The sequence below is a fragment of the Pan paniscus genome, chromosome 7, assembly GCF_029289425.2.
Source record: "Pan paniscus chromosome 7, NHGRI_mPanPan1-v2.0_pri, whole genome shotgun sequence".
Classification (NCBI taxonomy): domain Eukaryota; kingdom Metazoa; phylum Chordata; class Mammalia; order Primates; family Hominidae; genus Pan; species Pan paniscus.
Genome location: NC_073256.2, coordinates 161,166,400 through 161,191,379, shown reverse-complemented (window position 1 = coordinate 161,191,379; position 24,980 = coordinate 161,166,400). Strand labels below are relative to the sequence as shown.

Here is a 24,980-nt window from a genome sequence, read left to right as displayed (position 1 = left end):
TTCACTCGGGAAACGGGGGGGGAACGTGGTGAAGCTCCTCTTCAAGTGGGGGACAACCCGGGAGAAGGCCCATTGCTGAACCGAAGGCGAAGGGCGCTTCTGGGGTCTGCGAGATTCAGAAGCACGTCCGGAGTCCGTCTGAAGCCCAGTTTTGTCAGCTCAGGCCCTATCTCTGGGGGCACATTCACAAGCAGTCACGGGCGACTTAAGATGAGAGAGTTGTGCGGAATGAAGGAGTCGGCCATCGCCAGAGTAACGGGGTGGGGGTGGGAGAGGACGACTAAGTTCTGTCTCCATAGAGACCGTGCCCGCCGAGCAGCAACATTACTAATGTTAGGCGCACCCAGACGGACAGCAAAGGTCCAGCGGGAGCCCACGAGTGAAGGTTGGCAAAGCTGCCCTGACCCGCGACCCAAAGCCCCGATCCGCCTCCCCAAAAGCCTCGTGACCCTGAGGCGCGTCCCACCTCTGGGCCTGGCGCCTAGAATATTTAGGCCAGGTAAGAGGAAGGGCTAAATTGGGGAAGGGGCCGGGGTCGCTGCCCTCACCAGTCCTGGTGGTCCAGGCACCAACCCATGGCGCCCAAGAAAAAGCGCGGGCCGAGCGCAGGGAGCCAGCCAGGTGGTGCGGCGGCCGCGGGTGCCGAGCAGCCGCTATCGGAGCGCGCGCAGTACCTGCAACGCGAACACGCGCTGCTCTCGGAGCAGCTGGACACCTGCGAGGAGAGCGTTGACCAGGTGCTGCGAGAGAACGCCTTCCTGGAGCGCGAGGCGCTGCGCCTGCGCGAGGAGAACCGGCTCTACGCCAGCTACGTGAGCGCGCGCGCCCAGCGCTGCGCCAAAGCCATCGTCCGGCTGGACGAGCAGAACCGCGTGGACCTAGCGCAGATCCACTGGCAGCGGGCGGAACTGGCCTCGCTCTACCACGGGCGCGAGGACGGGGTGCGCGCGCAGCTGTCGGAGATGGAGGCGCGCGCGGCACAGATGGCACAGCAGGTGCAAGAGCTGCAGCCCTACAAGGCCAGTGAGCCCGCCCGCGGCCGGGGTGAGGCGGGGCGGGGCTGGTGGCCGGGCCGGGGGCGGGGTGGGGGTGAGCTGACGGCGCCCCCGCCGCAGGTGCTGCAGCTGGAGCAGCTGGCCCGGATCCGGGCGCTGGAGCGCGAGCTGCTGCATATGCGCGTGGAGCACACGCAGCTGCTCCACCGCGTGAAGCGGCGCTTCCTGGAGGACAAGGCGGCCTTCGAGCGCGAGGCGCGTCAGCGCGTGCAGTCCCTGGCGCGGCGCGCGGAGCGGGAGGCGGCGCGCGCGCTTGTGGCGCACACGCAGGCCATCAAAGCGGACAACGGACGCCTGCGGCAGGAGCTGCTGCTGCTGCTCCGCCGGACCCAGCTGCTGCACCACACGCGGCGCCAGCTGCTGGAACAGCGCGAGCAGCTGCGCCGCGAGCACGAGGACACGCGGGACCTGGCGCGTGTGCACGGCTGGCTGCGCAGGGGCCCCGGAGGCCCGCCGCTCTGGGAGCGGCCGGCCTTCTCCCAGCCCACCTCGCGCCCCGGGTCATTAGCCGCCCCCATAAGCCCGTCGCGCGCGGCCTCCCAGACCCCGTCTGTGGTACCGTCGCGCGCGGCCTCCCGGGCCTCGTCCGTGGTCCCGTCGCGGGAGGCTTCCCGGGTCCCCTCGTTGGTGCTATCGAGCATGGACTCCAGGGTCCCATCGCTGGCCACTTCAAAGGTGGGATCCCGGATGCCATCCCTGACCGCGTCGCGCGCAGGCTCCCGGGCCCTGCCGCTGGTGCAGTCACTCGAGGGCTCTGGGATCTCTTCGGGGTCCTCACTGAGGGTGTCCTCACAGGACACTCTCCGCTCTACGAAGTCTGGCCCCAAGCTTCGCTCTGGCCTGTCCCGGGATCGGGATCCGGCTCTTCTCCCCCCACAGTCGGAGGACAGCGTGATCGCTGAAGCTGCGGCAGAAGCCTCCCCGGGTAGAGCCTGAACCTGCAGAGAGTGAGGCCCGGGAGGCCCTAGTGTGGGCGAGTCAGGCGCGCAGGGCGCTTACGGGGATAATGCAATGGTTAATAAAGGCGTGGCCCCCAGGCGGCTCTGACACCCGCGTGCATGCTCTAGCATTTCCGGCCGGCCACTCATTCGTGCGTCCAATTTCCAAGCTGCAAGAGAGCTCAGCGCCTGCTTTCCCTGAATGCCCTTTGGGACCCCGCATCCCTGCCCTCAGTGGGGCCCTACCGCGAGCCGGCAGGCTCAGAGCAAGCCCGGGCACTGGCGGGCGCGGACGTGCGACGAAGCAGCAGCTGGCAGCTGGGCCGCTACGGTGAGGCCCGGGGGAAAAGCGTAGACTTTGTTCTCCGCGCCAAGGGGGTGTCTTATGTTCAACCTACTGGGAGTTTTTCAGTAATTTTAAAACTTTGATATACTTTCCAACTTAGAGAAAGTTGCAAAAATAGCACAGGGACCGCCATGGACCCTTTATCCGGATGCCCGGCCGCTGACGCGGCCCGTGAATTTGGTCCGTGTGTATCGCTGTGCACGCGCGTTGCTTCGGAACCGTTTGAGATGCGGTTGGAGACGCTGGCCCCGGAGCCCCGAAGTACTTTCGTGTGTATTTCCTGAACAGAGGGATGTTCTCCTACGATGCTTTAGTGCAGTGATCAGAACCAGGACATTTACTGTGGAGGAATATTATCCCCATCATCGCTCACATCACAACTTTGTCACCCGTCCCAAGTGTTTCTGTAGCTGTCCCCATCTTCCAGGGTCACGTGTTGCATTTAGTTGTCGCGTCTGGATGTGTACAGGCGGTTATTAAAATGCCCCTCCGTGGAGGGTCAGCTCTCCGGGCTGCGCGGGACGCCCGCCCAGCTCGCGCTCAACCTGCATCGTGGCCGCGACGCGACCAGCGAGTGCCCGCGGCTAGAGCGGCGCCGCGCTTCCGGTTCGGGAGGCGTGGGTTCCGGGGGTGCGTGGAGGCGGCTGCGGCTCTGCGGGTTGGTGGTGGCCTCCTTTGCCCCTTGTCCCGCGGGCCGGCTCCTCCCTCTGAGCAGGTCTGTGGCGCTCAGCCCGGGCTTCCCTCTCCCCGGGGCCCTGAGTTCCCTTGTTGGGGTCTCAAGTGGGTGCCCCCAGTCCCCCCCAGCACCTCCCGGGGCCTGGCCCTGGTGCTCCTCCCAGGAGCTTGAGGACCCCCAGGGACCAGGGTGGGCCCACCTGAGCCATCTCTGTCCCCTCACGAGGAGCTGCCAACGCTGGGGCTCTGCGCCCGAGGCGGGCGGGCAGGGAGGTGGGTGCAGCTGCTGCGAGGCGGGCAGCTTCCCCGGCTTGCAGGGCCCCGTGAACCTCCCTACACACAGGGTCTGTGTAGCTGGGTTGTCGCTGTGTGTGTAGCTTTTTGGAGCAAGGGTGTCTGGCCCTGGGGCAAGAACTGTGTTGGGGAGAGGGACAGCTGGGCCCTAGAAAAAGTATAGGGAGCCCACTCACTCAGCCAGTCTGGAAGGTTGGTTCTTTGTGAATAAAGATCCAAACGTTAAAGTAAAACACACCTGTAAGTGGATAAATCTAGGACACTGATGACACCAAAAGCCTCTAAGAATGAGCAACAGGAGCTCCCATTCATTGCTGGTGGGAAGGCAAAATGGCACAGCCACTGGGGAAGACAAGTTTGGCAGGTTCTAAACGTACTCTCACTGTACCATCCACAACAGTGCTCCTTGGCATTCGCCGAAAGGAGTTGAACATTTGTGTCCATATAAAAACCCACATATGGAGTTAGCTGGGTGTGGTGGTGCACACCTGTAATCCCAGCTACTAGGGAGGCTGAGGCACAAGAATTGCTTGAACCCGGGAAGCGGAGGTTGCAGTGAGCTGACATCTGCCACTACACTCCAGCCTGGGCAACAGAGCAAGACTCTATCTCCAAAAAAACAAACAAATATCCCACACATGGATGTTTATAGAAGCTTTATTAATAATGGCCAAAACTCAAGCGGCCAGGATGTCTTTCAATAGGTGAATGGATAAACTCTGGTCCATCCAGACAATGGAATATTATTCTGCACTGAAAAGAAACCAGCTGTCAAGCCATAAAAAGACACAGAGAAAATTTAAGTGCACATTGCTAAGTGAAAGAAGCTGGTCTGAAAAGGCAGCATGCTGTATGATTCCAACTGCAACATTCTGGAAAAGGCAAAACGGGGGGGGGGGGGGACAATAAAAGGACCAGTGGTTGCCAGGGGTTGGGGGAGGATGGGGTGAAAAGGTGAAGAAGGAGTATTTTTAGGGCAGCGGAACTACCCCATACAATACTACAATTGTGCAAACATGGTTTTTCCAAACCATGGGATCTACAACACCAAGAGTGAAGCCCTAATGTGAACCATGGGTGTTAGTTAAAAGTCACATATCAATATTGCCTGTCAGTCACAGAAGATGAGCCACACTAAGGCAAGATGTTAATAATAGGGGAAAGTGGCCGGGTGCGGTGGCTCACGCCTGTAATCCCAGGACTTCAGGAGGCCGAGGTGGGCGGATCACCTGAGGTCAGGAGTTCAAGACCAGTCTGGCCAACATGGTGAAACCCCATCTCTATTAAAAATACAAAAATTAGCCTGGCGTGGTGGTGGGCACCTGTAATTTCAGCTACTCGGGAGGCAGAGGCAGGAGAATTGCTTGAAGCTGGAGGTGGAGGTTGCAATGAGCCAAGATCGCACCACTGCCCTCCAGCCTGGGTAACAGAGTGAGACTATGTCTCAAAATAATAATAATAATAATAATAATAATAATAATAATAATAATGGAAAGTGCCTGTGAAGGGGTATTATGGGATCTCTGTACTCTATGATCAATTTTTCAGTAAACCTAAAACTGCCCTAAAGATATAGTCTGTTAACTTTTTTTAAAAGTAGAAACATTAAGTATTGGAAGTAAATTTGGAAATAATTTGAAGACGTGGAAAGCATTTTCTAAAAAAGAAAACCCAAGGCCAGGCGTGGTGGCTCACGCCTGTAATCCCAGCACTTTGGGAGGCCAAGGAGGGTGGATTACTTGAGGCCAGGAGTTCAAGACCAGCCTGGCAAACATGGCAAAACCCCATCTCTATTTAAAAAAAAACAAAAATGTTAGCTGGGCGTGGTGGCACATGCCTGTAATCCCAGCTGTAATTGGGAGGCTGAGACAGGAGAATCACTTGAACCCAGGAGGTGGAGCTTGCAGTGAGCCAAGATCGCGCCACTGTACTCCAGCCTGGGAGACAGAGTGAGACTCTGTCTCAAAATAAAATAAAATTTAAAAATAGAAAAGAAAAGAAAACTCAGGGGCATAAAAGATTTTCTGTGAAGACAGGAAATCAGTGTGAAAAACTTACAGTAAACTACACCATAAATTGGAAGACAAATGACAATCTTGGCAAAAATATTTACAACAAGTAAAACAGACGAAGGACAACTCTATAAGGAGCTATAAGAAAAGACCCAACAACCAACCAGAAAACACAGGAAACGACTCAAACACCAAAGACCCAACAACCAACCAGAAAACACAGGAAACAACTCGAACACCAAAGACCCAACAGCCAACCAGAAAACACAGGCAAATGACTCGAACACCAAAGACCCACCAACCAACCAGAAAACACAAGAAACGACTTGAACACCTAAGACCCAACAACCAACCAGAAAACACAGGCAATGACTTGAACACTAAAGAAGTACAAATGCCGATGCATGTCCCCAACAACCAACCAGAAAACACAGGCAAACGACTCGAACACCAAAGACCCAACAACCAACCAGAAGACACAGGCGAACGACTTGAACACCAAAGACCCAACAACCAACCAGAAGACACAGGCGAACGACTTGAACACCAAAGACCCAACAACCAACCAGAAGACACAGGCGAACGACTTGAACACCAAAGACCCAACAACCAACCAGAAGACACAGGAAACGACTCGAACACCAAAGAAGTACAAATGCCGACGCGTGTCTGAAGAGAGCCATGCTGCCCAGGAAACGGGGAGGGGCAAGTCAAGCCAGTGCCAGGATGAGGAAGACCCAGAGTAAGGGGCTGTGGAGGGCACCCGTGTCATTGCAGAGCCTGGGAGTGTGGAACGCTCCTGATTTTGTTGGCTGGCTGCTGCTATTAAATCTAAAACAGCCCTGCTCTTTGACTCAGCAGATCAACCTCTAGGAATCCATTGTGTACCTTTGTTGTGGGTTGCAGAGTCCCCTGAAAAATTTACGTTCAAGCCCTAACCCCCAGTACCTCAGAACATGACTGTATTTGGAGATAAGGTTGTTGCAGATGTCATTAGCTGGGGTCATGCGGGTAGGCCCTAATCCAATGTAACTGGTGTCCTTATGAGAAGCTGGTCACATGAAGACAGAGACACAGGGAGAACGGGTGTGCCAACAGAGGCAGAGATTGGAGTGATTTTCTACATGCCAAGAACTGCCAGGAACTGCTGGCAACACTCAAAACTGGAAGAAGCAAGGGAGGATCCTTCCCCTACAGGTTTCAGAGGGAGCACAGCCCTGCTGATGCCTGGATTTTGGACATCAGGCCCCCAGAACTGAGAGAATTCATTTCTGTTGTCTGAAGCCACCTGGTCTGGGGTGTCCTGTTACAGCAGCTGCAGGAACCTGGCAAGGCCCAGGTGCACACAGACGCAAGAGCGGGGATACAGGCACGTGTGCACACAGATGTAAGAGCAAAGACATTCACTGCGGCGGAATTCACAGCACCAAAACGCTGGGATTGCAGTCTGTGTCCTTCCACAGGACACATTCATGGGACAGCATGCGGTTGCTGGAAAGAGCGCACACAGACGGAATGAAGAAGCACATGCAGGGCGCACAGGACGACTCCACACGATGAGGAGCACACACACGCAGGTTTGTGCCTACACACAAACCTACACAGGTGTTGGACAAGTATTTGTTGTGTCAACCTAAAAAGAAACTCAAGAGACAAGCTCTCCAAATAAGCGAGTTGATTTGAGAATTGCAGAGAATTGCAATTCGGGGTATTTGGCAGGCTATAGGTGTATCCAGGGGAGTTGGGGAAAAGGGGAATCTTAAAAACAAAAAGGGCCAGGTGCAGTGGCTCACGCCTGTAATCCTAGCACTTTGGGAGGCCGAGGCGGGTGGATCACCTGAGGTCAGGAGTTCAAGACCAGCCTGGCCAACATGGAGAAACCCAGTCACTACTAAAAATACAAAAATTAGCTGGGTGTGGTGGCTTGCGCCTGTAATCCCAGGTACTTGGGAGGCTGGGGCAAGAGAATCGCTTGAACTCAGGAGGCGGAAGTTGCAGTGAGCCGAGATTGCACCACTGCACTCCAGCCTGGGAGACAGAGCGAGACTCCATCTCAAAAACAACAACAACAAAAACAAGAACAAAAAAGAAGCCCACATAAGCTGTTTTCAAAGCCAAGGGTCTTTTACAGGAGTCTGTTACAGGAGCTGGAATTAGTGCGTGGGCTGAGACAGTCACTGCTGGGCAAGCGTCCATCTGGGGTAGGCAACCCTGAGGGCGCCCTGTGGGTCCTGGAACCATCTCCGTGCAGGAGTGTCTTGGGCTGCGTCCTGTCACAGGCCTCTGTATCTGAGGACTTCAGGGCTACCCCGACTCCATGTTGGTAGCGGCAGCTTTCACAGTGGACACACTCCACCATCAGGAGAGCTCATTCCACAGGAGTAGGGGCAGTAAGGGGGCTTTACCCTTTGTGCTGTATTTCCTGGAGAGCAGAAGGCCTGTGTGAATCGTAACTCGGAATAAACTTCACTAAAATAACGTGCACTTAACTCTCTTTTGTAGACAAAAGTTGCCTGATGTATTGGCCAAGGGAACCCCAACTGCATTCCACCCCTTCTGGCAAGAGAACATCTCTCTCCACATCAGACCAATCAGACCCCCCGGGGATCCACGGCGAGGGGATTTGGCTGTGTATGGACAGGACAGGGCAGTACTCGAGCAAGGAAGAGGACGTGAGCCTGGATGTTCTGGGCCCCAAGTGGAAGGTCTGATCCGCTGTGCTGTGGGGCCAGACACCCAGGGCCAACCCCGGGCCACTCAGCAGGGGGTTTGCTGTGGGGAGCTTGTGCAGAGAGAGGCGAGTTCCATGCAGGCGTGGCAGGGCTTGTGTGGGGGTCTGCAGCTGGATGGTCCTTGAGAGAGGAGCCACGGGGCCGGGCGTTAGCACCCCTCCAGCTACTAGTTCCTGGATGTGGCCCCAGGAAGGGGCATAACCTTGGAACAAACATCCACGTCAGCGAAGGTCAAAGCAAAGGTGGCGGCCCCTGAGGGCTGTGGCCAGCAACACTCAGCAGCTACCAGGAGGGGCAGCCAAAGGGGGATTGGAGAAGTGCATTTTCAGCCTCCCGAGTAGCTGGGACAACAGGCGTCCACCACCACCCCTGGCTAATTTTTGTATTTTTAGTAGAGATGGGGTTTTACCATGTTTGCTAGGCTGGTCTCAAGCTCCTGACCTCAAGTGATCCGCTTGCCTCAGCCTCCCAAAGTGCTGGGATTACAGGCGTGAGACACCACGCCCAGCCTAGGGCTGGATTTTATCTATGGGATTAAAGGGAAAAATGGAATCAGGAAAAGAGTAGGACTAGGTCTGCATCTGCACGCTGAATAGATTTGGCCAGGAGGACCTGCCCTGAAGAACACGGCAGAAGCCATCAGTTTGGTTGAGTTGCACAAAAGACTTGGTGTATTTCCCTTCAGACATCTCTCCTCTCCCAACCTGTAAGTCATCTGAGAGGGTCACTCCCTGTCTCTCGTCACGTGTCCAGGTGACAGACCTCAGGCCCCTTTAGGAAATCCTTAGATGCTCAGGCATGCGGCTCCAGGGCCGCGGCCAGCCGGGTTGCTGAGTAAACCCCAAGGAAGGTGATGGGCGATGGAGACCGTGTCCTACTGCTCGGCGGCCGCCATACAGCCCACCACAGCTCCCCGGCTGCTGGATCCACCCGACATCTGTTCAGCAGTGTCCAAATATTGAAATTTTAACTAGTCACTCACTTTCCTTATTCCTTTTCAAATAAATTGTTTCCGCCCTTTCCCCTCTTTGCATGGTGGTTTTGTCATCTCCCACATCCGGAGTTGCAAAAAGGCCCTGAGGCGGCTGGGCACAGTGGCTCATCCCTGTAATTCCAGCACTTTGCGAGGCCGAGACGGGTGGATCACGAGGTCAGGAGTTCAAGACCAGCCTGGCCGAGATGGTGAAACCCCGTCTCTACTAAAAACACAAAAATTAGCTGGGCGTGGTGGCGGGTGCCTGTAATCCCAGCTACTTGGGAGGCTGAGGCAGAGAACTGCTTGAACATGGACATGGTGGTCGTGGTCCCCGGTGGAGACACTGCAGCTGGAGGTGGGGTGAGTGGACTGAGCACCTTTGAAGTAGTGTGATCAGAAGACGAGGCTGGCCGACCCCTCTGTGGAAAGGACACAGCCCTCCAGCTGAGGCAATGGGTGTGCAGGCCACAGGCTCACCTGTCCTAAGGCGGGGCTGCTCTGCCTTTGTTTGGATTGTGTGTGGTATCATGGTTCTCCTGCAGTCAGGCTGCCACACTTCCTAAGTGTGCACGTGTGGGGAGGGGAGGAGTGGGGAGTGTGAGTGATTCTGGGTGCTCAGGTGCATGACAGCTGGTCTCCCCTCATGGAGTTACCACTGTAACCGGACTCCAGGCTTCCACCATCGGCCCTCGAATTTTACATAGGATGGTTGGCCCCGGGAAAAGGAGCCTCTGAAGTTTTAAAATCCAATATGGCTCCAACATTAAGCTCACACTGGGGACCAGCTCAAAACCCACCCATTTCACATTCCCCAAAACGTTTCGTTTGGTGGGCCTGTGATTTAGCTCCCAAGAGGTCACAGATACAAACACAACGAAGCGAGCTATTAGGGCTGGACATGCACTCAGTGATGCAGCTGTCCCTCCACCCTGGCCCGGGTCAGGTTCTGCCAACTCCACACGCACACTCTTCGTTTGAAGGGTCCCGATGGGTTTGAGGACCTGTAAGACTGGTACGCACGGCGGACCCCATGAACACCCAGAACAACAGTGAGTAGAGTTTATGATACGTTGTAACTAGAATGACCCCAAATATCTTTATTTACTTGGCATTGTACTTCCCAAAGAATATTGCAGCCACTGGGCCTCCCTTCAGAGTGCAGAGAGGCAGCTCCAGGAGCTGAGCCTGCTGGGATGCAGCTCCTCCTCCTAGCACCATGGACTCTTTCATCTTCAGTCAAGGCTGCCAGTGGCTACCACGTGGCCCTCCCATTCCTGGAGCTGCACCTGCCACCTGCTCTCTCGATGGACTTTTTTTTTTGAGATGGAGTCTCACTCTGTCGCCCAGGCTGCAGTGCAGTGGCACGATCTTGGCTCACTGCAACCTCCGCCTCCCAGGTTCAAGCAATTCTCCTGCCTTAGACTCCTGAGAAGCTGGGATTACAGGCGGCCGCTACCATGCCCTGCTAATCTTGGTGGACTTTACACTGGACACATGTGTGCTGAGCGCTAACACAAAGGCCAGGCAAGTGTCCCCTGGAGACAGAGGGGTGGAAGGCTAGGTCACAGGCATGGCTGTCAACAGACCCTGCTGTGCACCCATTCTGGCCGCAAAGTAGCTTCATGCATTCTCTGCCCAAGATAAATGCAGAGAAAACTCGGCTCTACAGGCTCACGGGGAGTGACGGCTGCTGGCCCCAGGAAGGAAGGTGCTCCTTCCGGGACACCTGCTGTGAGCCCCTCCTGTCACCCCACCCCCGCCTGGGTGGTGAGGAGGCCAACAGGGCAAGATGCAGAGCCTCCCGGCCCCTCACACCCCCACGGGCTCCTCACCACCATTCTCTCCCCAGGCCTTTTCTGTGGACCTGACCTTCTTCAGCGACCCAGGAGGCAGGAAGGGAAGCCTGAGTGTTAGAAGGAAAGACAGCTAAGAGCAGCAGCCTGACTGCAGCTGAGCATGGCCGTGCTCCTCCCTGGGGAAATGCCAAGGGAAGGACCCCCTGCTCTACCCGGAGCCCTGGAGCCCTGCTAAGCAGGGTGGAAAGCCTGCAGCCCGGGGGCACCGCGACTGTGGCCCAACCATCCAGTGTGTGGGCCCTGGATGATGAGGCCACCAAGAGCAAGGCAGCCCGCTTGGACAACTGACCATCATCTGACGAGGCAGTGCATCACCCACGTCTCTGCTGTTCACATTTAATCCCGCACAAGAGCGTCACAAAGTGACAGCATCGTGAGGGACTAACGACCAGGCACAGGTGACCCTGGATGCGGCCAGTGGCTTCCTGCAGGGCGCTCAAAACCCAAGTCCTTATGATCCGCCGCATCTACTGCCGAGACACCAGCTGCTCCGTCCCCACCTGCGCTCAAGCACCTGAAGGCCCTTCCAACGGCACCCACTGGGCAGGGGACAAACCAGACACGAAACACACAGGCGCTTTTACCAGCCTGGACTCTGTAAGAGAAAGGCACCCCCATATCCCCCTGGGGAGATTTCCACTTATCCTGCAGGGCCCTCACTGCCTCACCGGGCTCTGCCAGGGCCTGCCCCGCAGGGGGAAGTGCTTTTCCTACACAGGGTCTGTGGGCCAGGACAGACCCAGAGGAGCTTCTGCTACGGGCTGAATGGTCACTCTGAAATTCCCATGTGGAAGCCCTAGGCCCCACGTGATGGCATGAGGAGGTCTGTGGGAGGTGATTTGGCTTCGATGGGGTGACAGGGGTCATGGGATCCGGGCCCTCACAAGGAAAAGGTGACACCAAAGCCCCTCCTGACATGAGGATGCCTCTGAACCAGGAGGCGCTCGCCGGAAACGGACCCTGTTGGCACCTCTACCTCGGACTTCCAGCCTGCAGAGCTGGAGAGAATAAACCTGTGTTGTCTGTGGGGCTGCCTGTGGTGTCCTGGTAAGGCAGCCCTGTGACTCCATGACCGACAGCTGCTCTCTACAATCTTCCGTGAGCACGAAGAAACTCATACTCATGCTGCAAATAAAAGATTTGGGGAACTTTCTAGCACACCAACCTCCCGGCTTCAACAGCTGTCAACATTCAGCCAATACTGTCGTGTCTTTCTCCTCTTTATTAGAATCGTAAAGTACATCCCAGGTGCCACGTCATTTCCCCACAAAGACGTCCAAATGCATCTGAGTGAGGATTCCTCCGTAACCCTCTGTCACCATCACCGCTAGCAGCCAATTCCTCACCCCCACCCGACTCACGGCACACCCTCGCAACTCACGGCCCACCCACCCGACTCACGGCCACCCACACGACTCAGTCCATCCACCCAACTCACGGCCCACCCACCCGACTCAGTCCATCCACCCGACTCACGGCCCACCCACCCGACTCAGTCCATCCACCCGACTCACGGCCCACCCACCCGACTCACGGCCCACCCACGCAACTCACGGCCCACCCACCCGACTCACGGCCACCCACACGACTCAGTCCATCCACCCGACTCACGGCCCACCCACCCGACTCAGTCCATCCACCCGACTCACGGCCCACCCGACTCACGGCCTACCCACCCGACTCACGGCCCGTGCCCACATTTCCATGATTGTCTCAAAAGTGACTTCGCACTCGGTTTGCTCCTACCAGGGTCACACACAGCCCCCTCGGCCTTTCTGCGTGCCCGTCTTCCCACAGAAAGGTCGCCGTCTGGTGGCATGTCCAGCTGGATCTGGCTCAGGGCTTCCTCTCGGTGTGTTCAACCTTCTCATCCCCCTATTCCTTGTAAACTCGTTTCTGATTCCAACATTACATATGCATCTGTTGGCTGGAATTTTTTTTTTGAGACGGAGTTTCACTCTTACTGCCCAGGCTGGAGTGCAATGGCGCAACCTTGGCTCACCACAACCTCCACCTCCCGGATTCAAACGATTCTCCTGCCTCAGCCTCCCGAGTAGCTGGGATTTCAGGTGTGAGCCACCACGCCTGGCCTGGCTGCAATTCTTAAAGAAAAACAGGCAAAAGCAAAAATAATTGGCTAACCTGAAACACGGCAGTGTCCCGATCCATTCCCACGGGGGTCTTCTCTCGGGAACACCACTGGCAGATTTTTATTTCTGGCTGGATAAGCAGACACCTTAAGTTTAAAACAAAGAGGTCATCTCTTCCCCACGAAATGTGCTGTGGTGGATATGGCCACCTCACTGCCCTGAGACCCAACTTGATCTCCCAATTCCAGGTGCATGACCCAGGCTCTGACCAACAGAGCTGGGTGGAGGCCGTTCCTGCAGCACTGGGGGTGGCCCTGACCTAACCACCACTCCTAATCCTTGAATGAGGTTCAGTATTACAAAGGCTCTTGTTTCTACGGCCCAGCGCAGAGGCTGCAGAAGGGTCTTTGCCTCTGTGCAATGCTCACAGCTGCCTCGCCCAAGACAGAGACAAGAAGGGAAGCCAGACCGGGCAGCCAGCATGGGGTGCAGAGCCAGGAAGGAAAGGCCCAGCAGACGGCGACTCGGGGCCAGGGTGGAGTCCCTGAGCCAGACGGCTGTGGGCACCGGGCAGGCCTCTCTGCCTCTGAGCCCGGCCTGGCATGTGGCTCCGGGGTCGCGCACACTCTCAGCACATCCCCAGGGTGCCTGGCGCCGGGGCGCAGCCCCCGCCATCTCCAGAGCCCCTGCCATCTCCGGCGTACCCATGGATCTGCTTCTCCCACCTAGCAGTTTTCCCAGTAAACTTCTCAGGGGACTGGGGAGCTCTGAGGACTAAGAAGGCTTCTCTGAATTCAGGTTGATTTTCCAGGCTGAAGAGCAACTTCTCACTGCAGCTCTCCCTCAGGGCCCAGTACTCCCGCAGAGGCGCAGCACCCCACGCTTCGGGCGCCCCTACACCTCCCCGTGCCTGTGAGTCCTCTGATGCCGCGTGAAGAACCCCAGGTGACGGAAGCCTTTCCCACAGTGGCCGCACTGGTAGAACCTCTTCGTCAGGTGCAGCCTCCGGTGGATGCTGAAGCCCTTGGGCCACCGGAAGGACTTGCCGCACTCGGCACAGGTGTAGGGCTTCTCCCCGCTGTGGACCCTCTGGTGGTGGCTGAGGTTCTCCTTGGTCCGGAAGGCTTTGCCGCAGTCCGCGCAGTAGAACGGCCGCTCCCCGGTGTGCACCAGCTGGTGTCTGAGAAGGTTGGACTTCTGCTTGAAGGCTTTCCCACAGTCGCCACACGAGTAGGGCCTGTGCTCGGTGTGGACCTTGCGGTGCTGAGCCAGGCGGTCCTTCAGGCTGAACGCCTGCCCGCAGGCCTCGCAGCAGAAGGGCTTCTCGCGCGTGTGGTTCTTCTGGTGGCGCTGCAGGTTTGAAGCCCACCGGAAGGTCTGGCCGCACTCGGGGCACTCGAAGGCCTTGGTTCCCGTGTGCACCGTCTGGTGAGCGAGCAGCCGGCTGTGGCAGCTGAGCGCCTTCCCGCACGTGCCGCAGATGAACGACAGCTCTACTGCGCGCTGCTTCCGGCGCTCTCTGCGGCCCGGCCGCCGCCCACAACACCGCGTGAGCACCTGACACGGGAAAGCCGTGGGCTTGGCGTCTGTCCTTTCTGGAGCAGCTCTGGGAAGCTGCCCGTCATCCGTGTCCAGCCTGAAGCCCTTCCTAAAGCTGCTTCCTTCCCTGGCTCTTTCTCGCCGCACGCGGCTTTTCTTGTGAGCCCAAGCTGGATGATCACAGTGTCTCTTGGGGTCTGCAGACTTCCTTGCCCCTGTGGAAGGAACAGACACCCTTACACAGAGCCAGTGGCCCACAGCCAGGCAGTGCCTCCAGCAAAGCCCAGAGGACCCTCCTGCTGTGTGCGTGGACTGGCTTCCATCGACTCAGCTCATTCCACATGGCGACGAGTGATCAGGAAAACTCGTTCAAAGAAACACAGATGAGCCACAGGTATCAACAGCGGAAGCCAAGATGAGCTCAGATGCTTCCCCAGCCCCGGTGGTACGCAGGCCACCTGGCACTGCTGACGTGAGGGAGAGCCGACACATGCCTGCCAACCAACAGAAGCAACTGGGCCAAGAGAATGTGCTTTCACCCTGTCCGTGCCAGCAGGCCCCACTCATGCGGGTGGAGGTGGTGCCAGGATGTCGTCTAGAAGACGGGTAGCTCCACCTGATTCTCAGCCACTCAGCCTCAGAGCCATGGCTCCCTCCAGCCGGGGGCTCCACACACCCGGGGAGCCGACACCTCCCCAGCCGGGGGCTCCACACACCCGGGGAGCCGACACCTCCCCAGCCGGGGGCTCCACACACCCGGGGAGCCGACACCTCCCCAGCCGGGGGCTCCACACACCCGGGGAGCCGACACCTCCCCAGCCGGGGGCTCCACACACCCGGGGAGCCGACACCTCCCCAGCCGGGGGCTCCACACACCCGGGGAGCCGACACCTCCCCAGCCGGGGGCTCCACACACCCGGGGATCCGACACCTCCCCAGCCGGGGGCTCCACACACCCGGGGATCCGATACCTCCCCAGCCGGGGGCTCCACACACCCAGGGACCTGACACTCCACAGTCAGGGGCTCCACACACCTAGGGACCTGACACTCCACAGTCGGGGACTCCACATACCCGGGGACCTCCCAGGGCTCGTGTTCACATAGCTGCTCCATCCCACTCTGAAAATGTAAGTAAAAAGCAAAACCCCTCTGACCACTGCCCCAAGAGCACCCCTCACCTAATGGAGGGAAGCACGGCCACTGTCCCAGTTTTGCAAACAAGGACGTGGAGCAAACTCCTACCCAGAGCCATATACCTGGAGACCCTCACGTGCAGTCAGTACCAGGCCTGGGACCCCACGTGGCCATCACAGGGAGGTCAGACACCCACACCAATGGCCTCCGCCGGACAGCACCTGGGTGGCTAGGTGCAGGCTTCAAGTGTCACTCCAGCCTCAGGCCCCTCCCGAGCTGCAGCTGTATGTCATCCTGCACCACCATGCCTTGCGAGCCCCGCCCCCGGCCAGTGTCCATCAGGGCAGGAGCGTGGCTGCCCCTACGTCTCTAATGCCTGTCTAATTTAGAGAGCAGCTGTGTGTCCGCTCTCCCGTGGGAAGGACACACCCTTGGTCACTGCAGCGTGCTGAGCACTACCCAGGAGCTGTGGGCCACAGGGACGGGGCCAGCCGAGCCCAGACAGCCCAGCACTCACCTGGCCGGGGTCCCCTCCGCACTGCCTGGAGCTCAGGTCTCTCCCGGTCTTCAACCCACGGCTCCTCCCACTGTTCCAGGCGAGAGACAAGGTCCGGTCTGGGGCTGCAAAATCCTTCTCAAAGGAGAGAAAAGGTTCCGTTTTACTTGTACTGAGGACAAAGTGAGGCTCGAGGCTCAGAGCAGTTGTGCATCAGCCTAAGACGCCAGGCCAGCCCTCGGGAGGCCCTGGAGAAGCCACCCCGAAGCAGAGATGACAGGAAGGGAGGCGCCTGGACACCAAGGCCCACGGAAGGCCCTGGCAAGGTCAGAGGAAGGAAGATGAGGCTGCCTCCAGGGAGCCCGAGAGAAACGCTGAGTGGGCCCCTCTGTCTACATAAGCCAATAACTTCTAGCTCCTGAGCCCCCTCGGCTGGGAGGCCCCACTACTGTCCTGGACGAGCCGGGCCCAGAGGCAGCGGCAGAGCTCTCCCAGCACTCACCCTGTGCTCACGCAGCGCTCAGCCCGTGCTCACCCAGAGCAGCCACACTGCTGAAGTTGTCCAGCATCACGTCCCGGTAGAGGGTCCTCTGGCTGGGTTCCAGACACGCCCACTCCTCCCTTGAGAAGTAGATGGCCACGTCCCTGAAGGTCACTGGCTCCTGCAACACACACAGCTCCCGAAGAGGCCATTCCCAAGAAAAAGAAGGCTCAGCCCACAGGTCTGGGCGGGAAGGGGGAATGAGAGTGGCCCTGCGGTGGACTGATTGTTTGTGTCCCCTAAATCCATTCACTGAAGCCCAGAGCCCCGAGTGGCTGTGTCTGGAGATGGGCCTCTGTGGAAGAGATTAAGGTTAAGTGAGGTCAGAAGGGAGGGGCCCTGACCCATGGGCCTGGTCCTCACAGGAGACTCCAGAGAGCCCCCCGGCTCCCTCCCCGCACACGCGTGAACACAGCACAATAGTGGCCCCCACCAGAAACCAGATCTGCAGCATCTGATCTTGGACGTCAGCCTTCGGAACAGAGGAAGTGCATGTGTGTAAACCGCCCCGTGTCATATTTGGTTACGGTAGCTCTAGTGAACTAAGAGAATCTAGTCTACTTTCCTACAACAGCCGCTACTCTCCTAGTGTCAATGAATCCAATTTTTTCTTTCTTTTTTGAGACGGAGTCTTGCTCTGTCACCAGGCTGGAGTGGTGGCACGATCTTGGCTCACTGCAACCTCTGCCTCCCAGGTTCAAGCAATTCTCCTGCCTCAGCCTCCCGAGTAGCTGGGCCTACAGGTGCGTGCCCAGCTAATTTTTTGTATTTTTAGTAGAGATGGGGTTTCACCGTGTTAGCCAGGATGGTCTTGATCTCCTGACCTCGAGATGCACCTGCCTCAGCCTCCCAAAGTGCTAGGATTACAGGCGTGAGGCATTGCGCCTGGCCCCAATTTTCTTTTTCTTTCCCCGCCCCTTAAGAGAGAAGGCAGAAAGGCAGACACGGGCACAGTGCCTGGGAAGCCACTGCCACAGACCCTCCCCGCGTGTGTGCTGGGGTCTCAGGCAGCCAGCAGGGCAGAAGGGAGGCTGCGCTCGGCAGCAGCAGGGCTCACCTGGGCCATGTCCATGGGAACAGCGAGGCCACCCCTCTGGGGAAGCACAGTGCCAAGGAGGGCAGATCTGGGGAGACAAGAAATGTAAGCGGGTATAGCCGGCCCGGGAATGCCCCCCGCACCTGACCCCAGGAGCCCCCCCACTCAGCAAATCACAGGGAATTCAGGAAAAATGAGTGATGCACACACAGGGTCTGCTCTGTAACTACTGACAGCCACCAGGTGTGGGGAAACTTGGCAGTGGTGAGGGGCCAACATATCTTTAAGGGACAGCTGGGTACAGTGTGCCACCTCCACAAACAAGAACTCTGAAATACCAGACAGCAAGCCAGGCCTGTCACCAGAGGAGGACAGAGGCCAGCCATTGCTGGCTGAAAGCCAACAGCTTAGCTGCAAACACATGACTGGAGAGTCTAACCGCAACTGAGGCAGCGGAGGCTCCTCCTCAGGAGACAGGCAGGCAGCCCGTTCCCACAGCACTGTGCCAGGAGGATGCTCTCGGGTACGCTACATAGGAGGCCACCTCGCAGCCTTCCCCCAAGTGAAAACCTGGTGCAGCCCCGAGAAACCCCATTAATCTTCACTGAGTCTCCAGATCAAGCCACAAGATCCCCTAAACCTTAGGGCCCCGGCCCGCTGAGATCCACCTTCTACCCCCAGGTCTGTGGAGAACCACCCTGGCATCCCACTGCCCTCCTGCCACAGTGGGTCCTGCCTCCTTCGTGAGTAAAGCTCAGAGCCCCAAGATGCAGAAGAGGCCAGCCCCACAGGCACCCCTGAGAAGAGACAGAACCAGCTGGAGGAAGACAGCCCATGCCTGGTTACCTCGTCAGGGGAGGGGAGGAGATGTCACTGTAGACCCTACAGACACGGAAGTATCCTAAAGGGCCGTCAGGAGCAACTCATGCAAACAGGTTCAGCAACTGAGATGAAACAGACAAACTCGATGAAAAACACAGTATCATGAAACTGACAAAAGAAAGGGAAGCCTTCCATCTGATAAGGCAATTGAAAATGTAACTGGAACCCTTCCCACACAGAAAATACCACACCCAGCTGGATTCCCTGGTAAACTCCACCAAAGCCTATGGAAGCACAGTACTGATCTTAGAAGCTATTTAGTGAACAGAGGAAGAGCAGACGCTATCCAGTCTGTCTTAATGAGGCCAGCAAAACCCAAACCGAAAACCTGACAGAGATATTACAAGGGGCCAAGCACAGTGGCTCACGCCTGTAATCCCAACACCCTAGGAGGCTGAGGCAGGAGGACTGTTCGAGCCCAGCAGTTGCCCAGCCTGTCTCTATAAACAATACAATAATTAGCGGGGCATGGCAGTGCACATATGCAGTCCCAGCTACTCAGGAGGCTGAGGTGGGGGGACTGCTTGAATACGGGAGGCGGAGGTTGCAGTGAGCTGAGATCATGCCAGTGCACTCCAGCCTGGATGTTAGACTGAGACGCTGTCTGAAAAAAAAAAAAAGATATTACAAAAAAATTACCTACCAAACTCTCATAAACACAAATTCTCAAAAAATATTAGGAAGCCAAATCCAGCAGTTTATAAAAAGAATTCTCTGTCATGACCAAGTGACATGGACCCTAAGAGTACACAGCTGGTTTGATCCCCATTAACTGCAGTTGGTGCCCAGGAGGCTCCCTCCACCACCTGCGCTCAACACTCACTGCATGGGGCGGCTCCCTCGGCGTTCACCCCTGACCCCTCGTCCCTCCCACCTCCAGCACAGCAGGTACACAGACATTCCCTTTCTCCTTCTGACACTCACAGGTGGTTACATTAACTGCTACATGTTTTCATGAATATGCTTTTCAACTTGATATTTTTTTTTCACTCTTTCAACAGCATAGCATCAACTTTAATCACAATGTTAATCCCCAACATTTGCTGTCATTTGAAAATGACATAACTCCATCCTGGCTAACACGGTGAAACACCATCTCTACTAAAAAACAAAAAATTAGCCGGGCGTGGTGGCACGAGCCTGCAGTCCCAGCTACTCGGGAAGTTGAGGCAGGAGAATGGCACGAACCCGGGAGGCAGAGCTTGCAGTGAGCTGAGATCACGCCACTGTACTCCAGCCTGGGCAACAGAGTGAGACTCCGTCTCAAAAAAAAAAAAAAAAAAAGAAAATGATATAACTAACCAAATTAACAGAATAAAGGAGAAAACCATATAACAGTTATTATCTCAATAGCTGCAGAAAAGGCATTTGTTAAAATTCAACACCTAATCCCAACAAAAACTCTCAGCAAACAAGGAACAGAAGAGAACTTCTTCAACCCGGCAGACCTGCAACCAACATCCTGCTTCATGGGCCACTACGGAGCTCTTTCCCTCTGAGACCAGGAACAAGCAGGGCTGTCTGCCCACTGCTTCTCTCTGTCACCTTATTGGAGGCCTGAGTCAGTGCAAGGAGGTAGAAAAAACACATAAAGCCATAAGATTACAAAGAAAGAAGTAGGTCGGGCGTGGTGGCTCATGCCTAGAATCCCAGCACTTTGGGAGGCTGAGGCGGGTGGATCACCTGAGGTGGGGAGTTTGAGACCAGTCTGGCCAATATGGCAAAACCCTGTCTCTACTAAAAATACAAAAATTAGCCAGGCATGGTGGCAGGCACCTGTCATCCCAGCTACTTGGGAAGCTGAGGCAGGAGAATCGCTTGAACCCGGGAGGTGGAAGTTGCGGTGAGCCAAGATCGCACCCCTGCAGTCCGGCCTGGGCGACAAGAGCAAAACTCCGTCTCAAAAACAAAAACAAAAACAAACAAACAAAAAACACAAACTGGAGGTAGACGTTGTAGTGAGCCAAGATTGTGCCACTGCACTCCAGCCTGGGTGACACAGAGAGACCATCTTCACAACATTGGGGTAGACAAACATTTCTTTCATGGATCCCTAAAAGCACTTTAAAAAAATCACAAATTCAGGCCGGATGCAGTGGCTCACGCCTGTAATCCCAGCACTTTGGGAGGCCGAGGTGGGCGGATCACCTGAGGTACGGAGTTTGAGACCAGCCTGGCCAACATGGAGAAACCCCATCTCTACTAAAAATACAAAATTAGCCAGGCGTGGTGGTGCTTGCCTGTCATCCCAGCTGCTCAGGAGGCTGGGGCAGGAGATTCACTTGAACCCAGGAGGCAGAAGTTGCGGCGAGCCGATATCGCGCCATTGCACTCCAGCCTGGGCAACAAAAGCAAAGCTCCGTCTCAAAAAAAAAAAAAATTACAAATTGGATTTATCAGAATTAAAAATTTTTGTTTACCAAGGCAGTTAAGAAAAAAAAAAAAAGGAGATGGGGTGCAATGGCTCATGCCTGTAATCCCAGCACTTTGGGAGGCTAAGGCAGGGGGATTGCTTGAGGCCAGGAGTTTGAGACCAGCCTGGGCAACATAGGGAGACCTCTGTCTCTATTGTTTGAATTTTTTTTTTCTAAAAAGAGACACAAAGGTAAGCCACAGACTAAGAGAAAATATTCCCAATACATGTATCTGACAAAGGACTTATATAAAGAATTGTAACTCCTACAAATCAATAAAAAAGAGAAATAAAATTTAAACTGGGCAAAATATTAGAACAGACACTGCAACCAAAGTTATACAACGGTCTATAAAAACATGAAAAGGCACACTGAGCACATGGGTCATGGGTGGTGTTTTCCAATCAAAACACCTTGCTGAGTTCCTCTAGCAAGTAGCAATGACCACAGTGATAAAAATAACAGCTCCCGGCCATTCGCGATGGTTCACGCCTGTAATCCCAGCACTTTGGGAGGCCGAGGCAGGTGGATCACCTGAGGTCAGGAGTTCGAGACCAGCCTGGCTAACATGGTAAAACCCCATCTCTACTACAAATGCAAAAAATTAGCCAGGCTACTTGGGAGGCTGAAGCAGGAGAACTGCTTGAACCCGGGAGGCGGAGGTTGCAGTGAGCCGAGATTATGCCACTGCACGTCAGCCTGGGAGACAGAGCGAGACGATCTCAAAACAAAAACAAAAACAAAAACAAAAACAAAAACACCCTCTCCCCTCAGCTCAACAGCTGTGTTTGCACTACAGCCTGGGCTGGGCTTCCCAGCCTGGAAAGCAGAGTCAGGGAGAACCGTGAGATAGGCCAGGAAAGGGGCTAAAGCCAGATTCCTCAAGGCCTCCTGAGCCGTGGTTTCATGTGTAATGCAACAAAGTTTAATACAGGAGAACAGAAGGATATTGTCATAGCTACTTTTTTTCCCCTAGGCAAATTAACACAGGATTTTTTTTTCTCTGAGGCAGGTCCTTGCTCTGTCACCCAGGCTGGAGTGCAGTAGTGCAATCACAGCTCACTGCAGCCTCGACCTCCTGGGCTCAAGTGATCCTCCCACCTCAGTCTCCCCAGTAGCTGGGACCAAAAGCGCATGTGCCAACATGCCCTGCAATTGTTTTAAGTTTTTTGCAGAAACGAGGTCTCACTATGTTGCCAAGACTGATCTCAAACTCCTGGCCTCAAGAGATCCTCTGGCCTCAGCCTCCCCAAGTGCTGGGGTTACAGGCGTCAGCCACAGCATCCGGCCTAAGCTACCTTTTTTTTTTTTTTTTAATAAGACGATGTCTCGCTCTGTCGCCCAGGATGGAGTGCAGTGGCGCGATCTCTGCTCACTGCAACCTCTGCCTCTTGGGTTCAAACGATTCTCTTGCCTCAGCCTCCCCAGAGTAACTGGGATTACAGGCGTGCACCACCACACCCGGCTAATTTTTGTATTTTTTGTAGAGACAAGGTTTCAACATGCTGACCAAGCTGGTCTAGAACTCCTGGACTCAAGTGATCCACCTGCCTCGGCCTCCCAAGAGCTGAGATTACAGGCGGGAGCCACCTTGCCTGGCTAAGCTACATTTTATAAAAGATCCTCTGTGATGAACAAATGAGAAAGCAGCAAAACAGGATGGGGGTGGGGAGAAGACAGGGAGGCGTTCAGGTGAGAGAGGAAGACGGCCAGGATTGGGACTTACAGGGTGGGAATGGCAAGGAGGCAAATGGTTCAGTTATGGAGCTAACGCACCAGTGACTGTGTGGCTGGGCGTGGGCAGGAAAGGAGAAGAAGCGAATCTCGGGTTTCTGCCTCCTCCCCTTCGCGGTGGAATGCCTGGGAGGACCAGAGGGTGGGGTGTGGAGGTTGCAGGAGCTCAGCCTGGGGCCGGGGAGCTTTGGGTGTTATGAATCAAGTCTAAGCGCTCGGGTCTCGTCGGAGCGATAGGGCTGGAGACACAGGTGTGGAAAGTGTCTATGAGGGATAACTAAGGTCACGATCGCGGACGGGGTCGGCCAGGAAGAAACCAGCTTCAAGAGGATACGCAACCGGGTCCTGACAAACCTGCAAGTGTAAGGAGCGAGGAGAGAAGAGGAGGCTGAGCCGGAAGAAGCTGAAGAACAGCCCCCGAATAGCCGAGGGCAGCGACAGCCTCCCCGGTCTGTCCCAGCAGCCGCGACGCTGGGTCTCACAGCCCTGGGGCGGCCGCAGAATTAGAAGGTTTGACAGCCCACGACCCAGGGACGGAGGGGCGGCGGGGGACACAGGCGCACTCACCAGCGGGGCGTCCTCAACTAGGATGCTGCATCCACTACGCCGCGCCGGTAGCCCAGACCTTTACAAACTTCCCGAGCGGAAGTTGTTATCCGAAAGCTTCCGGCCCCTCTAGGAGCCCACGTCTCGGTGGTGCGCGCTGGCCTTCCGGGCCGTCCAGGCCGCCCGCCTCGCCCCGCACCGCTTGTGGTTCCGCCCCAGCCGGCAGGCCCCGCCCCGGTCACAGCCAAGCGCCACGACGCCCGGCTGATGTTTTTGTAATTTTAGTAGAGACGGGGGTTTCACCATGTTGATCAGGCTGGTTTTGAACTCCTGACCTCAGGTGATCCGCCTGACTTGGCCTCCCAAAGTGCTGGGGTTCCAGGCGTGAGCCACCGATCCCGGCCCTCATAACCTAAAGTCGGCCTAAAGGTTTATCCTACAAAGTGAACTGTAACCTAACTGGAGGTGTGAACAGACTGTCACTTGCTCTCGTGCCAGTCACCCAGTTCCAGCCAATCAAGGGTGTAGGGTCCAGCCCTGCGGGGCTAAGCGGGTGTTGTCCCCGTGTGCGGAGATGAGAGATTGTAATAAATAAAGACACAAGACAAAGAGATAAAGAGAAAACAGCTGGGCCCGGGCGACCACTACCATCAAGACGCAGAGACCGGTAGTGGCCCCAAACGGCTGGGCGCGCTGATATTTATTGCATACAAGACAAGGGGGGGGAGGATAAGGAGGGTGAATCTTCTAAGTGATTAACAAGGTGTAGCAAGTCACGTGATTACAGGACAGGGGGCCCTTCCCTTTTAGGTAGCGGAAGCAGAGAGAGAAGGCAGCATAAGTTAGCATTAATCAAAGACTTTAAGACTTTCACTATTTCTTCTACCGCTATCTACTACGAACTTCAAAGAGGAACCAGGAGTACAGGAGGAACACGAAAGTGGACAAGGAGCGTGAACATTGAAGCACCACAGGGAGGGGTTTAGGCCTCCGGATGATTGCGGGCAGGCCTGGGTAATATCCAACCTCCCACAAGAAGCTGGTGGAGCAGAGTGTTCCCTGACTCCTCCATGGAAAGGAGACTCCCTCTCACGGTCTGCTAAGTAACGGGTGCCTTCCCAGACACTGGCGTTAGGGCTTGACCAAGGAGCCCTCAAGCAGCCCTTATGCGGGCGTGACAGAGGGCTCACCTCTTGCCTTCTAGGTCACTTCTCACCATGTCCCTTCAGCACCCGACCCTATATCCGCCGGTTATTCCTAGGTTATATTAGTAATGCAACAAAAAGTAATAGTAAAAGCTAATGATTAATAATGTTTATAATAATGATTGATAATTGTTCATGATCATCTCTATATCTAATTTGTATTATGACTATTCTTATTCTAACTATTTTCTTTATTATACTGAAACAGTTTGTGCCTTCAGTCTCTTGCCTCGGCACCTATGTAATACTCCACCCACACAAGGGCGGCCAGCTGTTCAAACCTAGACACGCCTTTCTATAGATTCCAGGTCTTAGGTAATCACTTAACTTAGTCAACCAATTGCCAATCAGAAAACCTTTGAATCCACCTATGACCTGAAAGCATCCAAAGTATAGCCAAGAAATATATTTAAAAGTAAAATAGGCCGGGCACGGTGGCTCCCGCCTGTAATCTCAGCACTTTGGGAGGCCGAGGCG

The 24,980-nt window shown here is 55.7% G+C and overlaps 2 protein-coding genes across 13 annotated transcripts; one reads left to right on the top strand and one right to left on the bottom strand.

Annotated features, from left to right (window-relative positions):
• Positions 1 to 300: 300 nt before the first annotated feature.
• CCDC166 (coiled-coil domain containing 166) lies at positions 301 to 4,869 on the top strand. 3 transcript variants are annotated; one of them, XM_055116046.2, is made up of 3 exons: positions 319 to 995; positions 1,116 to 1,730; positions 1,851 to 4,869. In XM_055116046.2, the coding sequence occupies exons 1-3, from the start codon at positions 576 to 578 to the stop codon at positions 1,989 to 1,991; spliced, it is 1,176 nt and encodes a 391-aa protein (XP_054972021.1). In that variant the 5' UTR covers positions 319 to 575; the 3' UTR covers positions 1,992 to 4,869. The 3 variants fall into 3 exon arrangements, with proteins under 3 accessions (XP_034822709.1, XP_054972021.1, XP_034822712.1); XM_034966821.3 differs by having other exon boundaries at positions 576 to 1,019; XM_034966818.3 differs by having other exon boundaries at positions 301 to 1,019; positions 1,116 to 4,869.
• A 7,217-nt stretch (positions 4,870 to 12,086) lies between these two features.
• Positions 12,087 to 23,497, bottom strand: ZNF707 (zinc finger protein 707). 10 transcript variants are annotated; one of them, XM_063606486.1, is made up of 7 exons: positions 23,320 to 23,497; positions 22,745 to 23,106; positions 18,569 to 18,666; positions 17,744 to 17,810; positions 16,681 to 16,807; positions 16,167 to 16,283; positions 12,087 to 14,728 (listed from the first exon to the last, which is right to left on the bottom strand). In XM_063606486.1, exons 4-7 carry the CDS (start codon positions 17,756 to 17,758, stop codon positions 13,869 to 13,871), a joined length of 1,119 nt encoding a protein of 372 aa, XP_063462556.1. In that variant the 5' UTR covers positions 17,759 to 17,810; positions 18,569 to 18,666; positions 22,745 to 23,106; positions 23,320 to 23,497; the 3' UTR covers positions 12,087 to 13,868. The 10 variants fall into 10 exon arrangements, with proteins under 10 accessions (XP_063462556.1, XP_063462555.1, XP_034822707.1 ...); XM_063606485.1 differs by having other exon boundaries at positions 22,795 to 23,106; XM_034966816.3 differs by having other exon boundaries at positions 16,167 to 16,280; positions 22,795 to 23,106; positions 23,320 to 23,493.
• Between the last annotated feature and the right edge of the window lie 1,483 nt (positions 23,498 to 24,980).